At 39.3% G+C, this 20,943-nt stretch overlaps 1 protein-coding gene across 5 annotated transcripts in view; it reads right to left on the reverse strand.

Moving 5' to 3' along the window:
• Positions 1-5,122: 5,122 nt before the first annotated feature.
• The window catches only part of PTPRM (protein tyrosine phosphatase receptor type M), a 476,211-nt gene continuing 460,390 nt past the window's right edge, over positions 5,123-20,943 (reverse strand). For 3 of the 5 annotated variants that reach the window (XM_035564160.2, XM_035564159.2, XM_035564158.2), the window contains 6 exons: positions 20,470-20,643; positions 18,257-18,388; positions 14,995-15,120; positions 13,021-13,184; positions 10,552-10,687; positions 5,124-6,157 (listed from right to left, as the gene is read on the reverse strand). In XM_035564160.2, coding sequence (XP_035420053.1) covers positions 6,104-6,157; positions 10,552-10,687; positions 13,021-13,184; positions 14,995-15,120; positions 18,257-18,388; positions 20,470-20,643 — 786 coding nt within the window. In that variant the 3' untranslated portion in view covers positions 5,124-6,103. Of the gene's footprint in view, positions 6,158-10,551; positions 10,688-13,020; positions 13,185-14,994; positions 15,121-18,256; positions 18,389-20,469; positions 20,644-20,943 lie in introns of all 5 variants that reach the window. The other 2 variants (XM_050708960.1, XM_035564162.2) reach the window with 1 other exon arrangement.

Raw genomic sequence — 20,943 nt, forward strand, 5'->3', positions numbered from 1 at the left:
TTAGCAGTACCAGGATGTGAAGTATAGCTTGTTTGGGGAATGGCTTGTACCTTGCTCATATTTCACCAGGAGAAGGCCAATGTATACACAAATTGAAAATAATGAAGCAAAAGAGTTGCAATCCTTTGGCAGATGTTTTTAGTGGTGCTGTCCCTGAGGATTCGCTCAAGAACTGATTGCTTTCAGATGGAGACTGTAACCATTCCCAAACACAAGGCTGCAATCCACCAACGTAGCCGCATCTGTGTCGCTCCCCTCCCCTACCTCCAGTATCACCGGGCCGTATGAAGTAACGTCCAAGCTACACTGCGGTTTATGTAGCATGTAATGCCGATGAAATTCCTGTATACATGGCCAACAAAGGTCATTCTCCTTATGCCTGGGTCTGCGAGAATTTCACAGGCATTCGCACCAACCTGCATGGAATAAAGAGCACAAAGACCTGTGGATAATGAAGCCTTCAAGGACCGGCATCAAATTTAATCCCACTTCGCATGTGGCAAGGCAGTAACTATATTTCACTCCCAAGACTTCTCATCCCCAGAAGGCTTTATGTTATAGGCTGATTGTTATATGCCATATAAATCAGAATTTCAAGGGGGCACAACAGCAGGCTGGTTCTCTGTGAGTTCAAGTGAACCTCTAAAAGTTACAAGCACAGAGAGTAACTCGAGGTTGGATACGTCCTAGTGTCCCTTTGGAGGCTGTAATTACTAACCCCATGTGTAATGTGAGGATTAAATACGTGATCCGGCATGGTGCTCTGTCTTCTGAGTTATCTGAAGTTAATAGTTTCTGGGGAAGCAGCTCGTCAGGGTCAAATGCCACCTCCTTGTACAACATCTACACTCGCGCAGGTCTGGGAGATCACAGGCAGGGCTCTTGTGCATCTGTACCATTCATTCATGGCAGAGCAGAAATACAAGCAGAGCTTTTGTTGTAGTAACTGCTGGTTATAGATAACACTTGAAAGCTGCTGAATACTGTGTGGATAGAAAGAAGGCCAAGTATCATCCCCAAATTTTCTGCCACACTCAATTCAATTCTTTCTCATTTTAAGTGAACGGGTCAGCCTGCCTCCAGGCCTGGTTATAAATGAATGCGTTGCTGATGCTCTCAGTCTAGACTCTTGACGTTGGTGTTTATTTAGCTTTATTTTAATGACATGCTTAGATCATGTGCTTAATTTTATGCAAGTAAGCAACCCTATTCATTTTAAGACAAGGCCATATTTAGAACTGTTTAGGCATACTGTTGACTGATGGCTGTGGAGCTTAGTCCTACAAACACTCCTGTGCCATCCATGGTGGGGTGACCCTGTCCAGCAGCTAAGCCTCACACAGCAGTTTGCCATATCAGCCATACCTAAAACCTTGGTGTGTTACTAGCACTGTTTTGGTCACAAATCCACAACACAGCAGCCTACGCCCAGCTATGAAGAAAATTAACTTGATACCAGCCAGACCCGGTACGCCATCAGGACATGACATGTACAAGGATGGATGAGCTCAAATGCAAAATGTATGTGACTATAAGATTGATTTTTGTGCACAAGTGGGATTAGACAAGGGGATATTAATGTAAGCGTTTGTACGACTGGGAGTTTTGACTGCATGTACTCTGGCCTGGCAGTAGTCTTAATGTGACCTCTGAGCATAACTTCACCAAAAAAAAATCCCCCCAAACAAACAACAGTAACAACAACAACAAAAACAATTACCGGAAATATCAGGACTGTAGAGATAAAATTAAAAGCCTTCTAGCTGCTACTGAAAATACAACAGTAGGAGATTTTCAGGAGTAAAAATGTTATTGCTTGGAAAGCCTGTCAGTGAACATGAGATATTCATCTCCCCTGACACCTTCCCTTAGACAAGCTACAGCAAGCAGCTCTCACTCTTCATTGTCAAAGCATACCTCTTCTGTGCTTTTGTGCATCGAGTACTATCAACAATCTTTAAAAAAAAAATCACGTCAGGCTCTGTCCAACCTCTTCCAGCCTTGCATCTCCTTTCTACCTGTCTAAATGCCTATTACCCAGAGAGACCATCACGTCCCTTGGTGACAAGACTGGGAGGGATGCGGGCTGGAGGCTCACGGTGGAGGTTATACATGATCCTGGGGTGAGAGGTGGGCCCATGACACCAGATGGCAATGCATCTTCCAGGAGGGCCATTGTAGTGCCACTCTCTTCTGCAAGATACAGACTTGAAAGCAGTGCAGGGCATTGCAGCACCTCTCCTGCTCTGCCCAGCCTGGGAGATGCAACAGCCTTGCCCTGAGGGCAGGTGAGGAGCTGGAGAGGTGCCCTGGAGGTGAGGACATGAAAGGTGAGCAGAGGTCTGCTTGCAGCTTGTGGCTACGTCTCCTGCAGACAGCGTGGGGGTGACTGAGGCAGTGCAAATTCACACATGAGCATGGGATTTCACCATATAACCCTAACCTAGATAAGGTTTAGGCTATGAAAAACGAACAAGAAAACAACAGAAAATGAGCTCCAACAGAAACCGTGTTATTTTTCACATGGTCTGTCAGGTTTTAAATTCTTGTCACTGGTGCTCTGCCCCAAACACGGCAACAGTCATTGGCTTCCTGTAGTCATCCTTCAATTGGGGGGGGGGGGGGGTGTGGAAACATAAGACAGCCACAACCACCCAACTGTACCCTATAATTCAATGTCAGCAGCTGACACTGGTGAGTTTTAGAGTGGCTAATGCCAAGTGACTTTAGGTTGCTACTAGTACGGCCTCTCCAGGCCCCATGAAAGGATGCTGCCTGGAATAGCTTCGTCTGGAAGTCTCCGTTTATCCTCACTGCCACACATCAAAGAGGAAAAAATCTGTTTGTCACTTGCTATGTGTTATCAAAGCAACAGTGTTGACTCAGGATGGACATATACAGTAAACTGTTAGACCTGGGGGGGTGCCCACAGACAGTGAAACAAGAAATGATCATTTCAGATATATTGAAGATGAGTCCCAACCAGCTGAAGGAGAAATCCAGAATGAAGGTGGTATTGATGCTGCACAGTGCCATCAGAAAAGACCAAGACATTGTGGCACAGACACCTTTTGAGTCTCAGTGTGTACAGCTAGGTGGGAAGCTTTTTTATTTCAGTATGAACTGTATTTTCCATTACTTATTTTTAAGTCTTACTATACATAGTTCTTAAGCTTTGTGTTAGTGCTCTGTGAAGCTACCCAGCCAGTGATAGACTCATTTTGCTGATAAAGAAGCCCAGGAAGGATTGCTGGGAGCATTGCTGTTAAAAAGATAATGTGATAACCTCTCTCACCATCATCAGCTCTGCTGCTCTTTTGGAAGAGCTTAGCAAAAATCATCCACCTCAAGTCCTGGAGAGATGATGAATTGGGCAATACATATGGCTAACCATTTAAAGAGACTCTTTATTCATTTATGTATCACTTATATACTGGGGATTGAAGAAAACATCCTTCCTCCATTCCTCCCAACCTAGGACTGATGTCTCTGTAAGTTCTGCAGCCGCACTGGGCTTGTGATATTACAAAGTTCTCCTAAAAAGTGGTTTATGAACACCTAAAATGGCTGTCACTGCAGCTTTCTTTCTGTTGCCTCATTGCAATAGCACCCTCCAGGTAACCTTCATAAGCTCCATACTGCTTTTTGAATACCTGCCCTCCACGTTTGTCTCTTCTTTCTGCTCTGTTCTGATTCTTTACTTTTTCTCTGTCCCCAGCTCCTGAAGTCCTTATGTGTCTTTTTTTTTTTTTCCCTTTCTTGCTAAGCCTGGATTTTTTATCATTTGTATTGATTGATAGCTGTAGTATGAGTGAGGACACAAAGCAGCTTACTGTGTTTTCTTGAGCTGGCTCCAATTTTAAGGCATTGCAGTACACAGAATGTCTTTTGGGACAACATTACAGACTCTGCAACATGGGTTTGACTATGCCTATGTCAGAAGAAGAACAACAAAAAATTAGTCATATCAACAGTAATGAAATAAGCAGCATTGCAGAACTCTCTCCTCGTCTCTTTTCACCCCTCATCCCCCAAGACCTACCTGTGCAAAGCATGTCTTGAGGAGTCCTGTATCTTAAATAATGTCTGGCATTCTCTGTCCTTGGGAGAGATTGCCATAATTCTTGCTGCATTTCAATAAATCATCCTCTCACCTGGGATCATGTTGCCTATGTCACCTTCTGTCCTACGCTCCTTCAGTGTGCTTAACTGTCTTACAAGCCTTGAAACCATCAGGAAATACTGGACATTTCAATGAATATATGGTGGACATCAAATTTTTCACATCCTGCAATTATTATGAAGAAACATGTTCAGCTAGCTTACCTGGTCTGTCAAGATGGTTGTGAGGAATATATTAGAGGTTTGGTTTTGTTTACCTAACACTGAAGTTTCCACACGAATCAGAGCATATTCTGCAACAGGCTGAAGAGCCACAGGGCTTACCCAAGGACCATTATTCTTCTCAGGGCTGGGGTTGTTTTTCCCAAGGTCCTCAATACCTCTGTGCAATTCATAGCAATGGCCTGTAGCTGTCAGCTACATTTTAAAAGCAATTTTCTTTTAAAAGAGAGGCTTTCCAGCTGCACAGGAAGCCAATCCTCGTGTCTTCAGATCTGAATTTTGCAGTGGTTTTGAACTGGCACTTGACAAGCTGTGAGTCATTCTATCCAGGCTGGATCTCTTAGATTTACAGGCTCTCAAAACATTTTGACTTTGATACATTTATATAGATGTTGCCCCCATCCCAGATGGCATCTTAAAATGATCTTTTTAAGAGCTGAAATTACTGCGGTCTGCAACTTCCTTGCATTGGGTTTCCATATAGCTCTGGAAAGCTTCAGCAATCTCTCCTTGATGCTGCTGGGTGAGAAAGATCTGCAATCCAAAGGCCAGTACAGCAAGCCATTGCTGCTTCAGTCCCCTTTGTTGCTGCTCCACTGCTGCACTTCCCACACTGTGTCCATGAGCACAAAGCACGAACATGCTGCGACCAGGCTGAGTACTGCAAGCCCAACATCATCTCTTCTTCACTGAGGAGAACAACTTTCAGGTTCTCCATTTGTGCATGAGTAGCTTTACACATACAATTCACCTCTTCTTTTTATTTATTGGCATGGCACATCTTGCCATTGGCTGGATCAACATTAGATCACACAATAAGCATGCTTTGGAGGTAGATCAGTATTTAGAGGAATTAATCTGAAAAGAGGTTTACTGGAAGGCACTCAGATGGCAAGTGCTATTAAATTAAACGAGATTTTATCATGTATGTAATCATTTATTGAGCTGAGAATCCATACAAGGTAAACAAATGTTTACATTATCATACAGTAAGCATTTCCAGGGCTTAATAAAAATGATTGTCACTCACTGTGCTTCACAAAAAAAATCATTTTAATGAATAAATAATTTGATGAAATCGAAAAATATTTACAATATAAACAAATGAAAAAGCTTTGGATATATTAATCTGAGCATCCTGTATTTTGCATTTTCTAACGTTTTTTCTATCAAGATTCTCTCTCTGAAATGGTACAAAGTGGATAGAAATTACAAGTCAACAAAGTTAACATGATTTGGTACGTCTTTTCATTAGTTCAGATAAGCTACATATGATTCATTTATTATGCACGTGTTAGAATACAAATATAAGTAAAATCATATATTATCAAAATGCCAGACAGCATTCTCCACAGAACAGAAATGTACACTGGGCCGTGACAATAACTGAGAATCACAGGCAATGAAATATAACAGAAAAGTACAAATTCCTTCATAAGAATATAATTGTGCTCTCTTATTTACCAGAGGACTATGCTGCTTCACCACATCGATGGCTACGTATGAATACAGTGTTCAACAACTGCCATGTGGTTTGGTGTACGCTCATATGGGTGTCAAGCAGCGGCATTAATAGTGGAAAATGGGCAGTGCAAGCAGTTTTATAAACATCTCTTTGGGCTCTTAATAAGAGCCAATTATACAAAGCAGTAGAAGCGTAACATTGAGAAGTCTTCATCTCATTTACACAGATATCATGAAACGACTTGCTTTGTTTGTGGTGGTGAAAGGAGGAACGGTGTCTGTGCTGTTTATGCCATCAGCCAGAATTCAAGTATTCCAAAGCCACTTCATAGCAGAATTTGTATTGATCCTGAAAAATCAAAAGAAAACCACGAAGTCAGTTATTGAAGGAACTTAATTAAGGGGATCAATATTTCTCTTCTGTTTAAATTAGTTACTATCAGCTATGGTCAATGGGAACCAGTTTGCAAATCCAATTTGTATTCAGATAAGAAAATCTTTAAATTAACCAGACAATAGACACTACACACACGGTAACTTACAGTACTGCTCATATTAGATGTGTAGTTAGCTGCTCTAATACACGTGTATGAGAAAAATTGACTACACATAAGCAGATTGACTTGCAACCCTTCAGTCATCTGTCAAAATGCTCACATCATAGCACTTTACCGGAATTGGAGTTATTGAAGTTCCTCCCTGGAAATGTTTATCTTAAAACAGACTCAGTGTCTAGTGCTTTCCAGATCATAACTCTTATTTTGATGTTCATACTCTTGCTACATGTCAGCATGAAGGCTGTTTACTGTTCCTCCTCTAGGTGCAGCTCAAACCTGCACTGAAATACTGTGCTCTCTCAGTGCAGTAGGGCAGGGAGACCGGGCCAGAGCTAAATTAATTGGATTCATTCCAATTAATTTTTGAGCAATTAATGTTGATGCACATGCTAGGCTCTTAACAGCTCTTCTGTTGGCCAGTCTGTGTTTCCAGGTACCAGTCCTGTGCTTCAAGCACAGAACTGCTGTTTTTATTTGCAAAGGCTTGGAAACTGGGCCAGTCCCAGGGAAATTCTCTTTCCTCAGCATTCAAGCTCCATCTGCAACCTTCCGAGACGAAGAGTCGTGACTTCATGCCCTTCACATCTTAAGCGAAACGCAGAGGCCAATGTTTCTGACTGACCCTTGTCCACTGTGCAGCTTCAAGGGTTGCGGTACCTGGGGACTTAACAACTTTGTGTGCACAGACATAGCCCTCTTTTATTTTCATTCTTATTACTTGCATTAGCAATGCTACAAGCATTTAAATGAAACAAAAATGCTGGAAGAAATAGTAGGTGTGGGTTGCCTGAATGAAAGTGCTCTGGATTCTAACAATTCAATTTGGAAATATCCCCCCCTTTCCCCCCCCACCCCCCCCCAAGTTTTATGACTATTTCTGCCACTGAAGTGCCTCTTTCTCTTATAAAATTTAATCAATTAATGATAGTTGAGCATGCAATATTACACAGTAACAACCACAACTTAACGAGTGGACAGCACTCAGTCTTCACCTTCTGAGCATCCCAAGTAGGTAGATTACAATTACACCCTACATATATTCTCCTTTTCTTTGATGAAGACATTATAAAGGAGTAAGTGTGTTGGCCTGTACTTGAGATTTTGGGTCACATTTTAGTTGAAAAGAGAGTCTACCTTAAAATGCAAGAGACCAAACAATATTACAGCAATGAAAAAGCCAGAAACAAGCACAGACTATTTATGAGTTCTTTTGTTAGAGCTGTCACTTTAGAAGAAAACAAATCCTAGGTGCTTATATTGCCTAAGTTATGAATGAGATGTATGTTAGGCTTTAAGATCCTGAGGGTTCCATAAACTGCTTGTGTCTTTTTCAGGATGAGAAAAGATAGAAAAGAAGAAAGGAAAGAAATAAGTATTATGTAAATTATTCCTTTTCTGCTTTTCTTGTGTATGTTTCTAAATAAATGGCAATTATTCTATAACTACATAACAGAGATCAAAACAAGAGATCAGCCACTCATCCATTTTTCCATGCTCATTTTATGCTGATTTACTGATCCAGCAGAAGAACTGTCATTTTTAGTAAACCCAATACCTGCACTAAATAGCAGACATTTTATTATTTCCCACTGTGTTCACTCATGTGTGTCCTTTGTACATTTTTATTATTCACTTGATGGTGAATATGAAAAGTTTCTTTATGTTAGCTAGCTTTAGAGAGGAATATTTACATATATTTATATATATTTTTCTAGGACATCATTGGTAGGTCCAAAAACATGTACTACAAAATGCTTTGGACATGCTGTAATGGACATTTTGTAATACCATATGTTACTTTTGTATGATGGCTGAAGAATTTCATAGATTTTCCATACCGAATGGATGTGGCATTCACATTTTTACACTTGCAGGAAAACCAATGGTTTCAATGAAAGTAAGAGATGAATCTCTAAATATGGATGGCCAAGGTTGCCCTTCATCTGGTCAGAAAATGTATAATAGGTTTTCATAAAGCAGTCTTGAAACTATTCTTGTCAAATACCATTATAACTCTGAGCATTTCATCTCTTATCACAGCATTTTACAAAGGTAAATGAATATTCTTGTTCTCTCTTTTTTTTTTTCAGATGTGGAAACTGAGGCAAAGAAACATTTATATAATAAAGGTCAAAAAGGATAAAGTCAGTAACAGGATCAGGAAAAGAACTGAAGTGTCCTAGTTCCCTTTTTACCATGAAACAATCTATGTGAAAATTCCTTTGAACCCTTGCTAATTCAAGTACTTGTTCCTACAAATAGTAAGTCTGAAGAGATGTTGTTCTGACTCTGCTTTGTCAGTGGATTAAGTGATAATGGGAAAAATCCTAATTGTCCCGACTCAGTTCGTCTACTGGTAAAACAAGGAAAATGATACTGCTCTTCTTCCTAAGAGCTTTGAAATCTCCTAGTAAAAAAACCTTACAAGGCTTCTCAATACCATCCAGATATTCTCAGTACCACCCCCAATTTATTAAAGGTTATTTTTATATTCTAAAATAATATACCTAGCTTTTGATTAAAAAAAAAAATCTTTGCTGAAGAATGGAGACAGCTGCCTGACAAATCTATATGTGGAGAACTGTCAAAAACGGGAATTTATAGACAGCATTTTCTTCAACTGTACATCTTCGCACTAGTAATTTTCTTTTTATTTCTATAAAACAAATGTATAAGAGATCAGTGAGTTCTGTGGACTTAAGCTCTGGGAGAACTGAGAACAGCAGGCCTGCCAAGTCTCTATCCAAAACTCTGCTATCTGAATGAAGAAGTAGGACATTTTTCTTAATATTTAGGAAATAAAAATGTATGGTTCTCAGCATGATGATTCTCCTCCTGAGAATACAAAGCAGAGGAAAAGGAGCCAAATAAACTTCTCCCTCCCACCATTGTGAAAGCTTGATAGTTTCTCACTGATACAAGATTCACAGTTTCACGTTCCTTGCTTATTTATGGTCCTGTGGTGCTTGTTGTAAATTCCTTCCTCACTTTGCACAGCTGGCAGCATCTGGCTTTTTGCCCTAAGCCTAGCTAGAAAAATGCCTGAGGGAACGTCTGACTTCACAGGTAGCCTAGATGAGAGCACTGCGAAGGAGGATGAGGTAGTAGCCATTCTTCCATGGGACACATGAGGTACAGTGAGATGTGGGGAAGAGGATGGTCCTACCCATCTACACATGAGCCTGGAAGTCTCGCACTTCCCAAGATAAATTCCTTTTGCCCTGTATTTCACACCCAGATCAGCAACCCATCTGAGAAGGAGGGATCTCTCCTAAAATTCCAAGAGGTTGGACCAGCTTTGTGAGATGCTACCTGCATCCTTCCTAGGGACTCTGTAGAAAAGATGTTGAAATATAGCAGTCCTGATGACCCAAACTTGTTTAATCAAAGCTTGCAACATTAGTTCAGATGAGTTTAGCATCCCTGAAGCAGCCCAGATGTTGCTTCCTCCTGCCTATGATGCTAACTTGAATACAACTGCCTCTCAAGCAGCCATGTCTATAAGAAGATGTCGCAAAACGGTGTCTTTATGGTCCAGGCATCAGCATATGGTGTTATGCTTCAGCCGTCTCCGAGTACAGAACTACACACTGGAGCGTAAGAACCTGCTGCTTTAAGCTGTTCTGCAGCTCTTGTGGCGTAGCAGCTGGCACTTCAGCAATTCTCCATTTTTGAAAAAAGCCCATAAAATACTCTCTAAGAAAATAATTGCACATGGCCTCTTGTTTCTGAACTTCTTTAATCTTTCTATGAGATAGAGCAACCATAATTAAATGCAATATTCTGGATGTCAAACTGAAATTCATGGCTTTGATAAATATTAGGCGATTAAGCTATTTATAAAATCTATAATTTGAAAATCTGGCATTTCATTTTACATAACTATTATTCCTACCCCTTGCAAGGGCTGCTCTCCACTTGGCTCAGCCTGCTAGAAAAGAAAATTAATAAGGATGTTCGGCTGAAAGTTTAAAACTCTTAAAAAATTCAAATGAACAGAGACAAAGTCTCCTTGGGAAGAAAGTAGTGTAAAAATACTCTTACAAGTGAAGTGACTTCATTATCCCCTTTGAAAATGACTTGCTTGCTTTGTGAACAACTCCCACTGCAAATCTTGGAAATCTTACTGAGTCTTCTGAGAAAAAGGAACATTTTCTATTTAGTGGTGCAGTTAAAAAGCTCATACCAGAAGGTCCACCATGTTAGGCTTATTATTCCTCAGTGTCTTCACAGCATGGAATACGTCAACAGCCCTCTGATGTTGAAGCATTTCACAAACAATACTGATTGCACAAAATGTCCCACTGCGGCCACCTCCATTCCTAAAATAAAAGTGATAAAATAGCTCAGTTACAACTGACTTCATATTACAAGTTCTTACAACACCAGGAATGACTACAGAAGGTATGAGTTCCACCAGGGAGAAGCCACTGAACATTAACGCCCCTAAAGGCGGCTGAATTCTAAGCAGAGCACTGTTTTTAATTGGAATTAATGGGCTGAATGATCTCCAACCTATCATTCGGCATCCGGGAGGCTGAAAGCCTGAAGGTAATTGAATGGACGAATTTTGTGCCACTCTCTTTAGTGAACTTCTGAAGCAGCACGAAAAGACTGCTAAAATAAGGACAAGGTACTTTTAGATTCAATTCAACACCCCTTTGCACTGTTAATGCACAAGGTTGTAATGAGTATCGGGCTAGAAATATTATAGGGAAAGTGGATCTTTCAAGTTCTTTTATTTCCAACCCTAGTGCCTTCTTCCTGGACCCAAAGGTGTTTCAGAGGAAGAGCAAAAGCGGTGTCCAATTTGTCTACGAGCCATTCTGGTGGCTGTGCTTTCAGCATGGCACAAGGCGGTGCTGCGATGTCCCGGTGGCTGATGCGCTCACCCCGCAGCGGCAGGCAGAGGGACTGGCTGCATGGAAATGACTGCTTCTGAAAGTGATTGTGTTCCTTCTCCACCCACAGTATCAGAGGATAAGAACCCAAAGCGACTTGCTAACAAAGAAGCCAGGCACAAATGTTCATATGCATGATCAAATACAGCATTTAATAATACTTTATCCCCAGTTATATTTAATCTTTGAGATAATCTCTTTCTTTCTGGAAACCCTATTATTTCTACAGCTATTCTAATCAGAATCTTTAGGCTGCACTTCACCGAAAATAATAAACCTTAATAATTACCAGAGTGCAGCCTGGTTAGGTAGCAGGTCTTTCAAACCAGCTTCGCAAATGGCTGATTTTCAAAGGAAGCTACAACGTCGCACATCTGTCACATCCAGGCAGTATGAAAAGAATGCTCTCTGCTGCCAAAACATTGCCTGATATTATGGGACTCTTTGAGAATTTTAATTAAAATAAAGTCATTTAAAAGGATTATATTAGAGCTTTTTCTTTCTTTACTGCCTGGAAGTGACGCATGTGTGATGTTGTACAACTATTTAATATCATCAGCCACCTCAGAGATAACAGTAATTTGCACTTCAAAAGGGTCTTTTCAGCTAAAGATCTCAAAACATTAATTAATCACACTGCACAATGCTCCTTTGATGAAAGTATTATTATCCCCATTCTACAGATGGGGAAACTAAAGAGCAATGACTTGTTCAAGGTCAGCGATAGTGGGAATTACTAATACACTTTCCTCCACAGTTGTAACATTGTCTAAGTGCAAACCAAAACTCAGGAAGCTCTTGGGTTCTAACTTTTGAAAGCACGATAGCATGTGCTTTTCCCATTAACATCTCTTCTCCATCATGGCAGCATCTTTTAAGTAGATTTTCTTTACTGAAAGGGTTGTGAGGCATTGAAATGGGCTGCCCAGGGAAGTAGCTGAGACACCCTCCCAAGAGGTTTTCAAAAGATGCTTAGCTATGGTGGTTGAGGACATGGTTTAACGGTGGACTTGGCAGTGCTAGGTTAGTGGTTGGATTCGATGATCTTAGAGGTTTTTTCCAACCCAAAGGATTCTATGATTCGAGGGGAGAGGGATATAACTTCAAGCACTGAAGACTCAGTCTAAAAAGATTACGTACTGCTGAGAGCAAACAGCATTTACATGTATTAAGCCATATCACAAGGCAGGATGGTGGATGAGAACCTGTACCAGTGGAGCACACAGGTCCCAGGAGGACAAAAATATATACCATTATTAGAGAACGGTAAAGGCAATTAAAGGATCATCATAACTGGTCTATCACAACACTTTTACTTCTGTGACTTATTTCTGGAAGAGGAATCACTCCCTCCTATACTACTTGTCTTCCACCAAGGAACTGTTGCTGGCATACTGTCCTCACCAGTAGAAATAAAATTATATTGTTCTGAAGGTACAGTTTTGATTTACCTGGAATAAATACACATCTTTTTCATTTGCAAAAGTCACTGGACATCTTTATATAAAACAGGGTTAACTTGTACCCATCCTCTTTTCACAGGGGTCTACCAAGGGACAGAGAGGGGAACTCATGAATCTACATTAAAAACTGTACAATTCCTTGTGTCTTCAAAACTTTTAAATGAGCAGCTGTATTATTTATTCAGTTCCTGATGGATACCTCTTCACCTTTTCAGACATCCTTTAAAACCTAGAACAAATGCTATGATAATAGCATTCCCTCACTTCCTCTCATCTGTTCCCAGTACTTACAAACAATGTACAACTGTGCGTCCTTCTCCCCCGTTGTACTCCTCCTGCCACTTCTCCACCTGGCGGATGAGCTTCAAGAATGAGCGCTTGGAAACTGGCGTGTCTCTGTACATGGGCCATCCCAGGAACTGGAACTGCTGCACCATCCGATAGCCGTCTTGGGGCTGTAGGGATTCAGGGAATGAGAAGGAACAAGAAGGAACAGCATTACTTATGGTCTATTCAAATGGTGTGTAATTTAGGTGTTTGCATCAGTGAGGAAAGTTGTTCAGCAGATCACCGCTGACAAACTACTAATGCAATTTCAACTGCCCTTGAGGAGTTATGACTTTTAATTTCCAGCTGAGCTATTAGAACAAGAGGTTTTAAACAGAGGGCTATACAAATAGTCTAGAAGAGAGCAACAGTACAGCTGCAGGATCAAACAAATAATTAATTAATATCATAGCAGGAAAGAGCGCTGCAATACAATTATATGACCTCCTTTTTTTCATATGCTTCAGCATTTTGAAGAATGTTTGCGTGCTTCTGTCTTTTTTTACAAGAAAGGTCAAAACCTCTCAAGATTATTTTGAAGTAGGAAATATTTTAAAAACCAAATGAAACCCTCAGATTTTTTCCTGCTTATAAAAACCTAACTACATTTTACTTTATTGTGTGCTACTGAAATAGTCAGAACCCCTCTGGTGAGATGTTACTGAACAGTTGCTTTATGGTGATTTAAAATAAAAAAGGAGCATAGAACAAGTGTTAGTGGCAGAAAATTACAGTCCTTTGAAAAGGGCATAATAAACACACACATGAAAACTGTTTTTGTAGCCTAGGATTTGCTACTTTCACTTCTGTGCAACGTGAGTGTATTTTAGTGCCACTTTTAAAATGAGCAATGCACAGAAATTTTGACATAACAGTTTTTCCTCTAGAGTAAGAGGTAATAGAGAGAATGTAATATTAACACAATAAAGGAATAAACCAAAGTGGATGCAGCATTAGATGTATTCTTCAATGGGTTTTGTCTGTTTTATGTCAAAATTTGGACTCTACTGGTTTCCTGGCCAGTTTCTTTCAGCTGACTGCCCCTTCTCCCCAGATGGCATCAGCCAGCCCCAGCACCTGCTAAAGCCCCCATTAACACTGTTGGAGTCTCTGGCTTTATGTTGCCACATTTACTGGCAATGCAAGGCCTTCACAATACAAAAGATGTATCTTGAAGCTTACAGTCTGCTCCCCTGTTTGGACATTAGTATCACAGGGAGTGTTTCTGGGGGCCTTTCTCTCACTGTCTTGACAGCTACCGGATTGCAGGGCAATTCCTGATGTTTCTGAGTAGAGTGCTGCTTACTCCTGGCTATAGTTCTTCAGTGACCAGTATCAGACCATTGCAAAAGCTCTCTCCAACTGGATGGGAAGAGATATCTGGTCTGTGGCTGAATCTTTTTTCCCCACTCAGCTTAAAGAGATGAGTCTTCTGTCAACTTTATAGTAGCATAAAAGCTGGATATGAGAACTTACTTGTCCCTGTGAAGTGCTTACATCTATTATAAAATGTGATTAGTGGGATAAGATGTTCACTAAAAGCCTGGGACTGGTGTTGAAAAACATGCCTGGTACTGGTGCACGGCCTTTGCATGACACAGGATGCAAATATGCAAGATGACTTATTTAAAATTTTTAAAACAGCACTGATTGCATTGCTTCTTGGCTACCACATAATCTGCATTTATTCCATTTGCATTTAACACACTTGAGATATTCATTAAAATATTTTGTAATTACACACACAAGGCCTTTTTCTCAATGATAATGGTGTGACCCATTATCCCATCAATGCTCTCAAATAAGTAGGCTGAAAAATGAGAATGGTTTTATGCGAGTTTAACTTTTTTTTTCTTTTTTTCTTTTTTTTTGTGACTTGAGTACAGCCAACTCAACTACTGATGCACAATTGACTTGCAAGTAAAGTAACATCCTTACTCTGGCTGCATTATAAATTCGGAATATCCGGCTGATGATGTCTTCTTCTAAATCAGCTGATACAAACTCCACCTGAATAGGACCGTGTCGGTGTACTCCATTTTCTGGCCAGTACTGAGGACACAACTACAGAAGACCACAAACACAAAAGAACAGAGATAATTACTTTTAATTTAACAATGCCTCAAATATACTTTTCTAGATATTTTTTGTGCTACATTAATTGCAGAAATTCTTACACATTATCTTTATAAAATACACAGTGCACCATTCTCCACTAGTTTCAAGCACTCTAATTTTACGTGTGCAGAAAAAGCTTAAACAAATGTCTTTTCACTTAACTGACCATGCAATTGCTTGCTGTTCTACTTGCCATTCTCTGGTATTTGGAGTAGCACATTTCTGACACTCAACATCAATTCTTCAATACTGCATGACAGGACAGGGGAGTGCTGTCAAATATTACTGTATCTTGGAGACAGCGTAAAGCCTAACACCAAAGGCCTGGTATCTCCAACTATCTCCCAAAGTTGATAATAAGTCAAACTACATTGGAATGTGGGTTTTATATTATAAAGGCTACATCAGTTCTCAAAATTCAGGATATAACTTTCACACCTATTTCATAAGTGACTGAGGATATTGGCATTTATATATATAATATCAGCTTTGCTTTGAATTTTCAGCAACTGCTTAATTTCATCTTACAAACACCACCTGAAAATAGTAATTATGCTTTCCTTAGTGCTCAGGAAACATTACTTCTAGTTATCTAAAGATTGCAAATTAACATTAGCATTATCTTGCACAGTTTTAGTGTCTAATAAAACTACGATGCCTCCATCCTGGAACCAATTATCCTCTCTCTTAATAATTTAAAGATTAAAACAACACTTTGCTTGGAATTACTTGAAGCTAGACTCTGTTTTCCAATTTTTTCCATAAAAACCCTGATGATTTATTTCCAGGGATATCTAGAGCAGTTCAAGCATATAGCTTTTGCAAGCATTCTCCAAAATTAAGTATGAACTCATGAAATTTTGTTTGCTTGCAGAAGCATTGATCTCATATTTTGAACTTTATTTCATTCGGTAAAACAGCTGTGGTCTTCATTCTGCTGCATTGCTGTTGGTGATCCAGAGCTGAGCTGACAAATCATATCTCCTCCAGATGTTGTTTTGCATTTCTTATAACACTTATTCCTCAACAAAGCCGTTTGGAAATGACTACATTTTAGGAAAACGTAATCATTTACTACATCAATTAAAAAGAGAACAGAATCTGATTTGCAGGAGTTCACTTTAACAAGTTAAAAACAGAATTTTCTAGTAGGAAAATCTATTTTCATTTATTTTAAAACCCCCACTTGATTCAGTCTGCTGAGCAAATTACTTTCCAAATATTGCCTAAACCTTCCACAATTTTTTATTATGAAATACACTAGTGTACAGGATAGCAGAATACAATACTGACATGCATACAGCTAATGCAAATGCCAGTGCTCACATCATTTAACATATGCACAATTTCGTACGCATCTTTCAGATACATAGGAATACTGTTCAAACAGATCTTTGAAAAATGCTTAAATGATAATAAGCAGAGCTGTTTGCCAGTGATGTTTTAGAAAGCCAAGATTTTCAAGTTCTAAAGAAATCCAAAAGCATTTAGGTCTGAGCATTTTGCATGCATGTGATGCTAGCGACTCTCTTTAAGTCAGAGTCACTGTGAAGGGTTGAATTTCATTTCCCAATAGAGCATAACAATCCACATAAATTGTAATATCTAAACAGAAATGTAAACACTTCATATATACATAAATAATAATGATAACAGTAATTATTAATAAATCTGAATGTGTGTTTTTAATAAACTCTGCCCTCTTTCCACTTCTGTTTGCTCTGAGGGCTTTGAGATTTATTCCTAATGAAAAGATTGTTACTCACATTAGAAGGAAAAGGTTTAACATACTGCAGAGGCAGGTGTATTAACTGCATATCCCAATAGCTTTTAAAAGCCTGTGAGGCTAATAAATGCTTGAAATTGCCGTGCACTATTGTAAATTCAAAACACAGCCCACAAATTAAAAGAACTCTGTTCAGCAGTCCCTAGCAGTCTGACTCCCTTGAGTCTTTCCTTATTCACTCAGAAAATAATCTTAGACTCATGAATAAAAGTTTTGTCTTTCATTTCTATTTTTCTCCCTGTAGACAGTTAAACGCTTAAAATCAGAAATTCAGTCTTTAAAATGCTGTCTGGAATTCCTACACATTCCTTTGAAAGACAAAACTGGAGATTAGTATGTTTTTAAAACAAATTCTTCATGTTAAAAAGAAATAAAGGAAGCAGTTTTCAAGGTATGAACAGTACTCAACCAATCTGAAAAGATTCTGGATAATATCAAGAACAAAAATGACATGGGGTCTGCTATTAAAAAAAAATTGCTCTTATTTTAACCAAAAATTAGCAAGTATTTACATATTAAGGGTCTAGATTACTGCCACCTTAATCCGGCAGAGGGCTAGTGCAGTTCTTCGAAACCAAGGCAATTATATCTATATAAAAACTTGGAATTGCACAGTTGCATTCAGACTCTAGGATGCTTAGTGATTAATGTTAGTGATTAAATTGCCAATCCAGTAGGTACGGTTTTCCAATTTTCTAAAGAACATGTACAGCATGTACAACTCTGTTGTAAAGTAATTACATTCCAGCATGCATTTCTTTGTCCCGTTTCCTCTTCCGAAGGATGCGTAGTCTCCAATCTTGTTCAGTTCTTATCTTCTTGCTAACAGTGTAATTTTGTGTCAAACATAACACAGATTTTCAAGCTGGGAACACCAATCCCTGGTAAGCACACCAAGGTCATTGACCTGTTACAGGCAAGCTAATGAGTAGCTGTTGGTTTCTGTTTATGACTTTTGGTTATGAGTGTGTTTCAGGCTTGAGCCAGAAATCTACAACCACATGGTTTTTGTTTTTTAACAGCTCTTCCCAAAGCATGTTTTCCTATCAGAATAAATTACGGGCGCATGCACTTATGTGTATGTGCATTAACATTTTGGTGGAGAAGGTGTGATGCTCAGATTTATTCCTCCTTCCCTATGTGTACCCGTAAGCTACAAATCAATTTTTTAGTATGTTAGTATTTAATGTTATTTTATAAAACTAATTACATCCTAAAGCTGTTCTGAAGCGCACATGTGCTGCAATGCTGAGGCACTGGCACTTCTCTGTTGAGCAGAGCCGTTTTTGGACTTACTTGTGCTGGATCCACATCATTCAGCATAACTATTGAAGTGCAGTGATAATCTAGGACCAGTCTCCAGAAATCTTTGACAGTATTTGGTAAGGGATGCTGTGTAACTATAAAGGCTGATGGTTGTTTGTAGCTCTGCAAAGAAATAACAAGAGATGGTAAAAGAAGAATGGAAAGAGAAAGAAAAAAACCCACTGTTCAGCAGAATGCCCTTAAGAGCCCCAGAATTTTAGGACTGAAAGCATTATTTATATTTTCTATGTAATTCATACATTATTTTCAATTCTTTCCAGAGATCTTACATACTTGAAAATTAATAAACTGTATCTGGGCAAAACATAACTTGTGCAGATGTTATATTTCTGAAACTTATTTTATGCCACAGGCATAGAGTAAAATCACCAGAGGATTTTGCCTCCAATGCAACCCCTATAACATTTTGAGCTACAGTTTTGGTTTGAGCTATTAATGGACAGATTAATCTTGGCCATCTGCACAGAGCTGTTAATTTGAATGATTCCTATGAAAGGAAATATCTAGTTATTTTTCAGAAACATTGTTCAAATTCTGGTCTGTGCAACAGCAGTGAAGATACCCAGGGGATACATTTCTGTGCTCTTTGTTTTTTTTTTTAGTACCAGAGTATGTCATTGACTAAGCTGTTGGTGGAACTGTTAAATTGTGATTCTCATACTAGCATTTTTGGGAATGTCCTTCTAAGTGTTAAAGGCCACCGTGACCATCTGGGGCAATTGTTGGGAGGGGTTGTCATTGCCTTCAAAGAGGGCAGGGAAGCCTCTACATGCATTGAACTAAAGTTGTACTGCAACAGAGGTGCAAACTGATCAGCTATTTGCATCTTTCAGAGTCCTGCAATGTTTTCAAACATTCAGATCCCATATAATGAAAACCACACTTGCTGCCCCTTTTACTTTAAGTGAGCTTATTTAAAGGCTCATAAATGAGGTGATCCAACTGCACCTCAGCCAGAGGTGCAGGTTTCACCTAGTGGGCTAAATGGAGCACCGTGCCTGATGGAGACTGAGAGTTTAGAGAGAGGGACAAATGTCTGCTCTTGTCCTTTAGTGCAGGTATATTTCAGGAGCCTGACCAGGGCACTTTGGGTAGAAAGCGACCCTTCCTTGTTTCAAGAGTAAAGAAGGCAAGTGTTTTCAAAGCAAATACGGAGGCACTGCTCTCCCTGAGCAGTACTTAATTTGCAGAACAAAACCACACTGAACTCTCTGGGAAAGAAGACACTTTAACGGCAAGACTGTAAATTTCAGATCAAGGAAGCACCATTCTAATACGAAGATACCACTGACCTATGATGAGAACCCAGGGAAGTCACTTAAACTTCTGTTCTTAGTTTCTCTAAGTAGGTAAACATAAAGATAATACATTTACCTTTTCACAGGAGTGTTTTGAACTTAGGCTTATTTTAGGAAAATGCTTTGAGAACTTGGAAGGAAAGAAATGCAAAAAATGATATAAACTGTTATTACTCTAGCTTCACTTTTCAAAAAGGCCATTTACAATGTGCTCATTCTTTTCTAACCTCTGCTTTCTTGTTGTTTATGTGTGTGTGACAACCATAATTACTATAGCTCTAAATTGTCAAAGATAGGCTATAAATATCTACAGACTCTGAAGGAAGTTTAAGTGTCTTTTTACTGATATTCTATTAGCAGGATTAGAATTACTCTAGATGCATTAAGAAAAAAATCCACACACACATGAAGAGGAACCATTCATTCAAACAGAAATAAACAGAAAGACTGAAGTAATGGCTTGTGTACTATCTTGTGCTGACAGACAATTTTTTTTTTTGTTAATTACTGTTTAAATTAGAAACAAAGGGAACTGAAATATTGCTGCAAACCTTATTATCCCATTTAAGTGCCTTAGAGTCTTAATAGGTAACTCTTTTTTTCCTAAGACACATGGTTAAAAATTCAAGCACTAGGGAGAAATCTAGATACATCTAATTCATCAAAATACCCTGACTTGCTCCCTGAGCATGGCTTTGGAACCTTGGCTTTGACATAACGCATGTGGGATCCTAAATGTGCTTGGGAGCTTAAAGATTTTGTGCCATGTTTTTGGAAGATGAGCTAGAAGGATTTCAGCCTTGTGCTGACTCCACTTTCTGGCATTGCTCAGTTTGGAGGGCTCCTTATCCCCTTTTAGTTATTAATGATGTAGTGGAGACTTACATCCATCAGTGCAGCATTAATGTAGTTACTGCTCTCCCCATCTATCGTTATGAGGAAAGGCAGGCATCTGTCTGGAGGCAGAACATCCATACAGCGATTCTTTTCGTGATTTCGTGGCAAAAGTGCTATGCTACAGTCTTCCACACGCAGCGTTGGAGTCACCATATTTAAAGTCTTTCAAAAAGAGTAAACAATACAACAGAAAAATTAACACAGCAGTGAAAGCATCCCCAAGTATTTAAGAATAGATCAAGTCAGCATTCAGTTTCAGTGGGAATCAATATGCAGAGAAATGAAAACACATCACAGTCAGCAGGGTTTGGAAGCAAGAATCCTGGAAGCAAACATATTTGAAAAACAACCTCAAAGATAACTGCAGAGTAACCTGCTTTCTGGAGAAAGGACAGCAGAAGGAATTGACATAATTCCTGTGAGTAAAATGAAGATTTTACTACTACCTCACTGCATTTTTTT

The sequence above is a fragment of the Cygnus atratus genome, chromosome 2, assembly GCF_013377495.2.
Source record: "Cygnus atratus isolate AKBS03 ecotype Queensland, Australia chromosome 2, CAtr_DNAZoo_HiC_assembly, whole genome shotgun sequence".
NCBI lineage: Eukaryota > Metazoa > Chordata > Aves > Anseriformes > Anatidae > Cygnus > Cygnus atratus.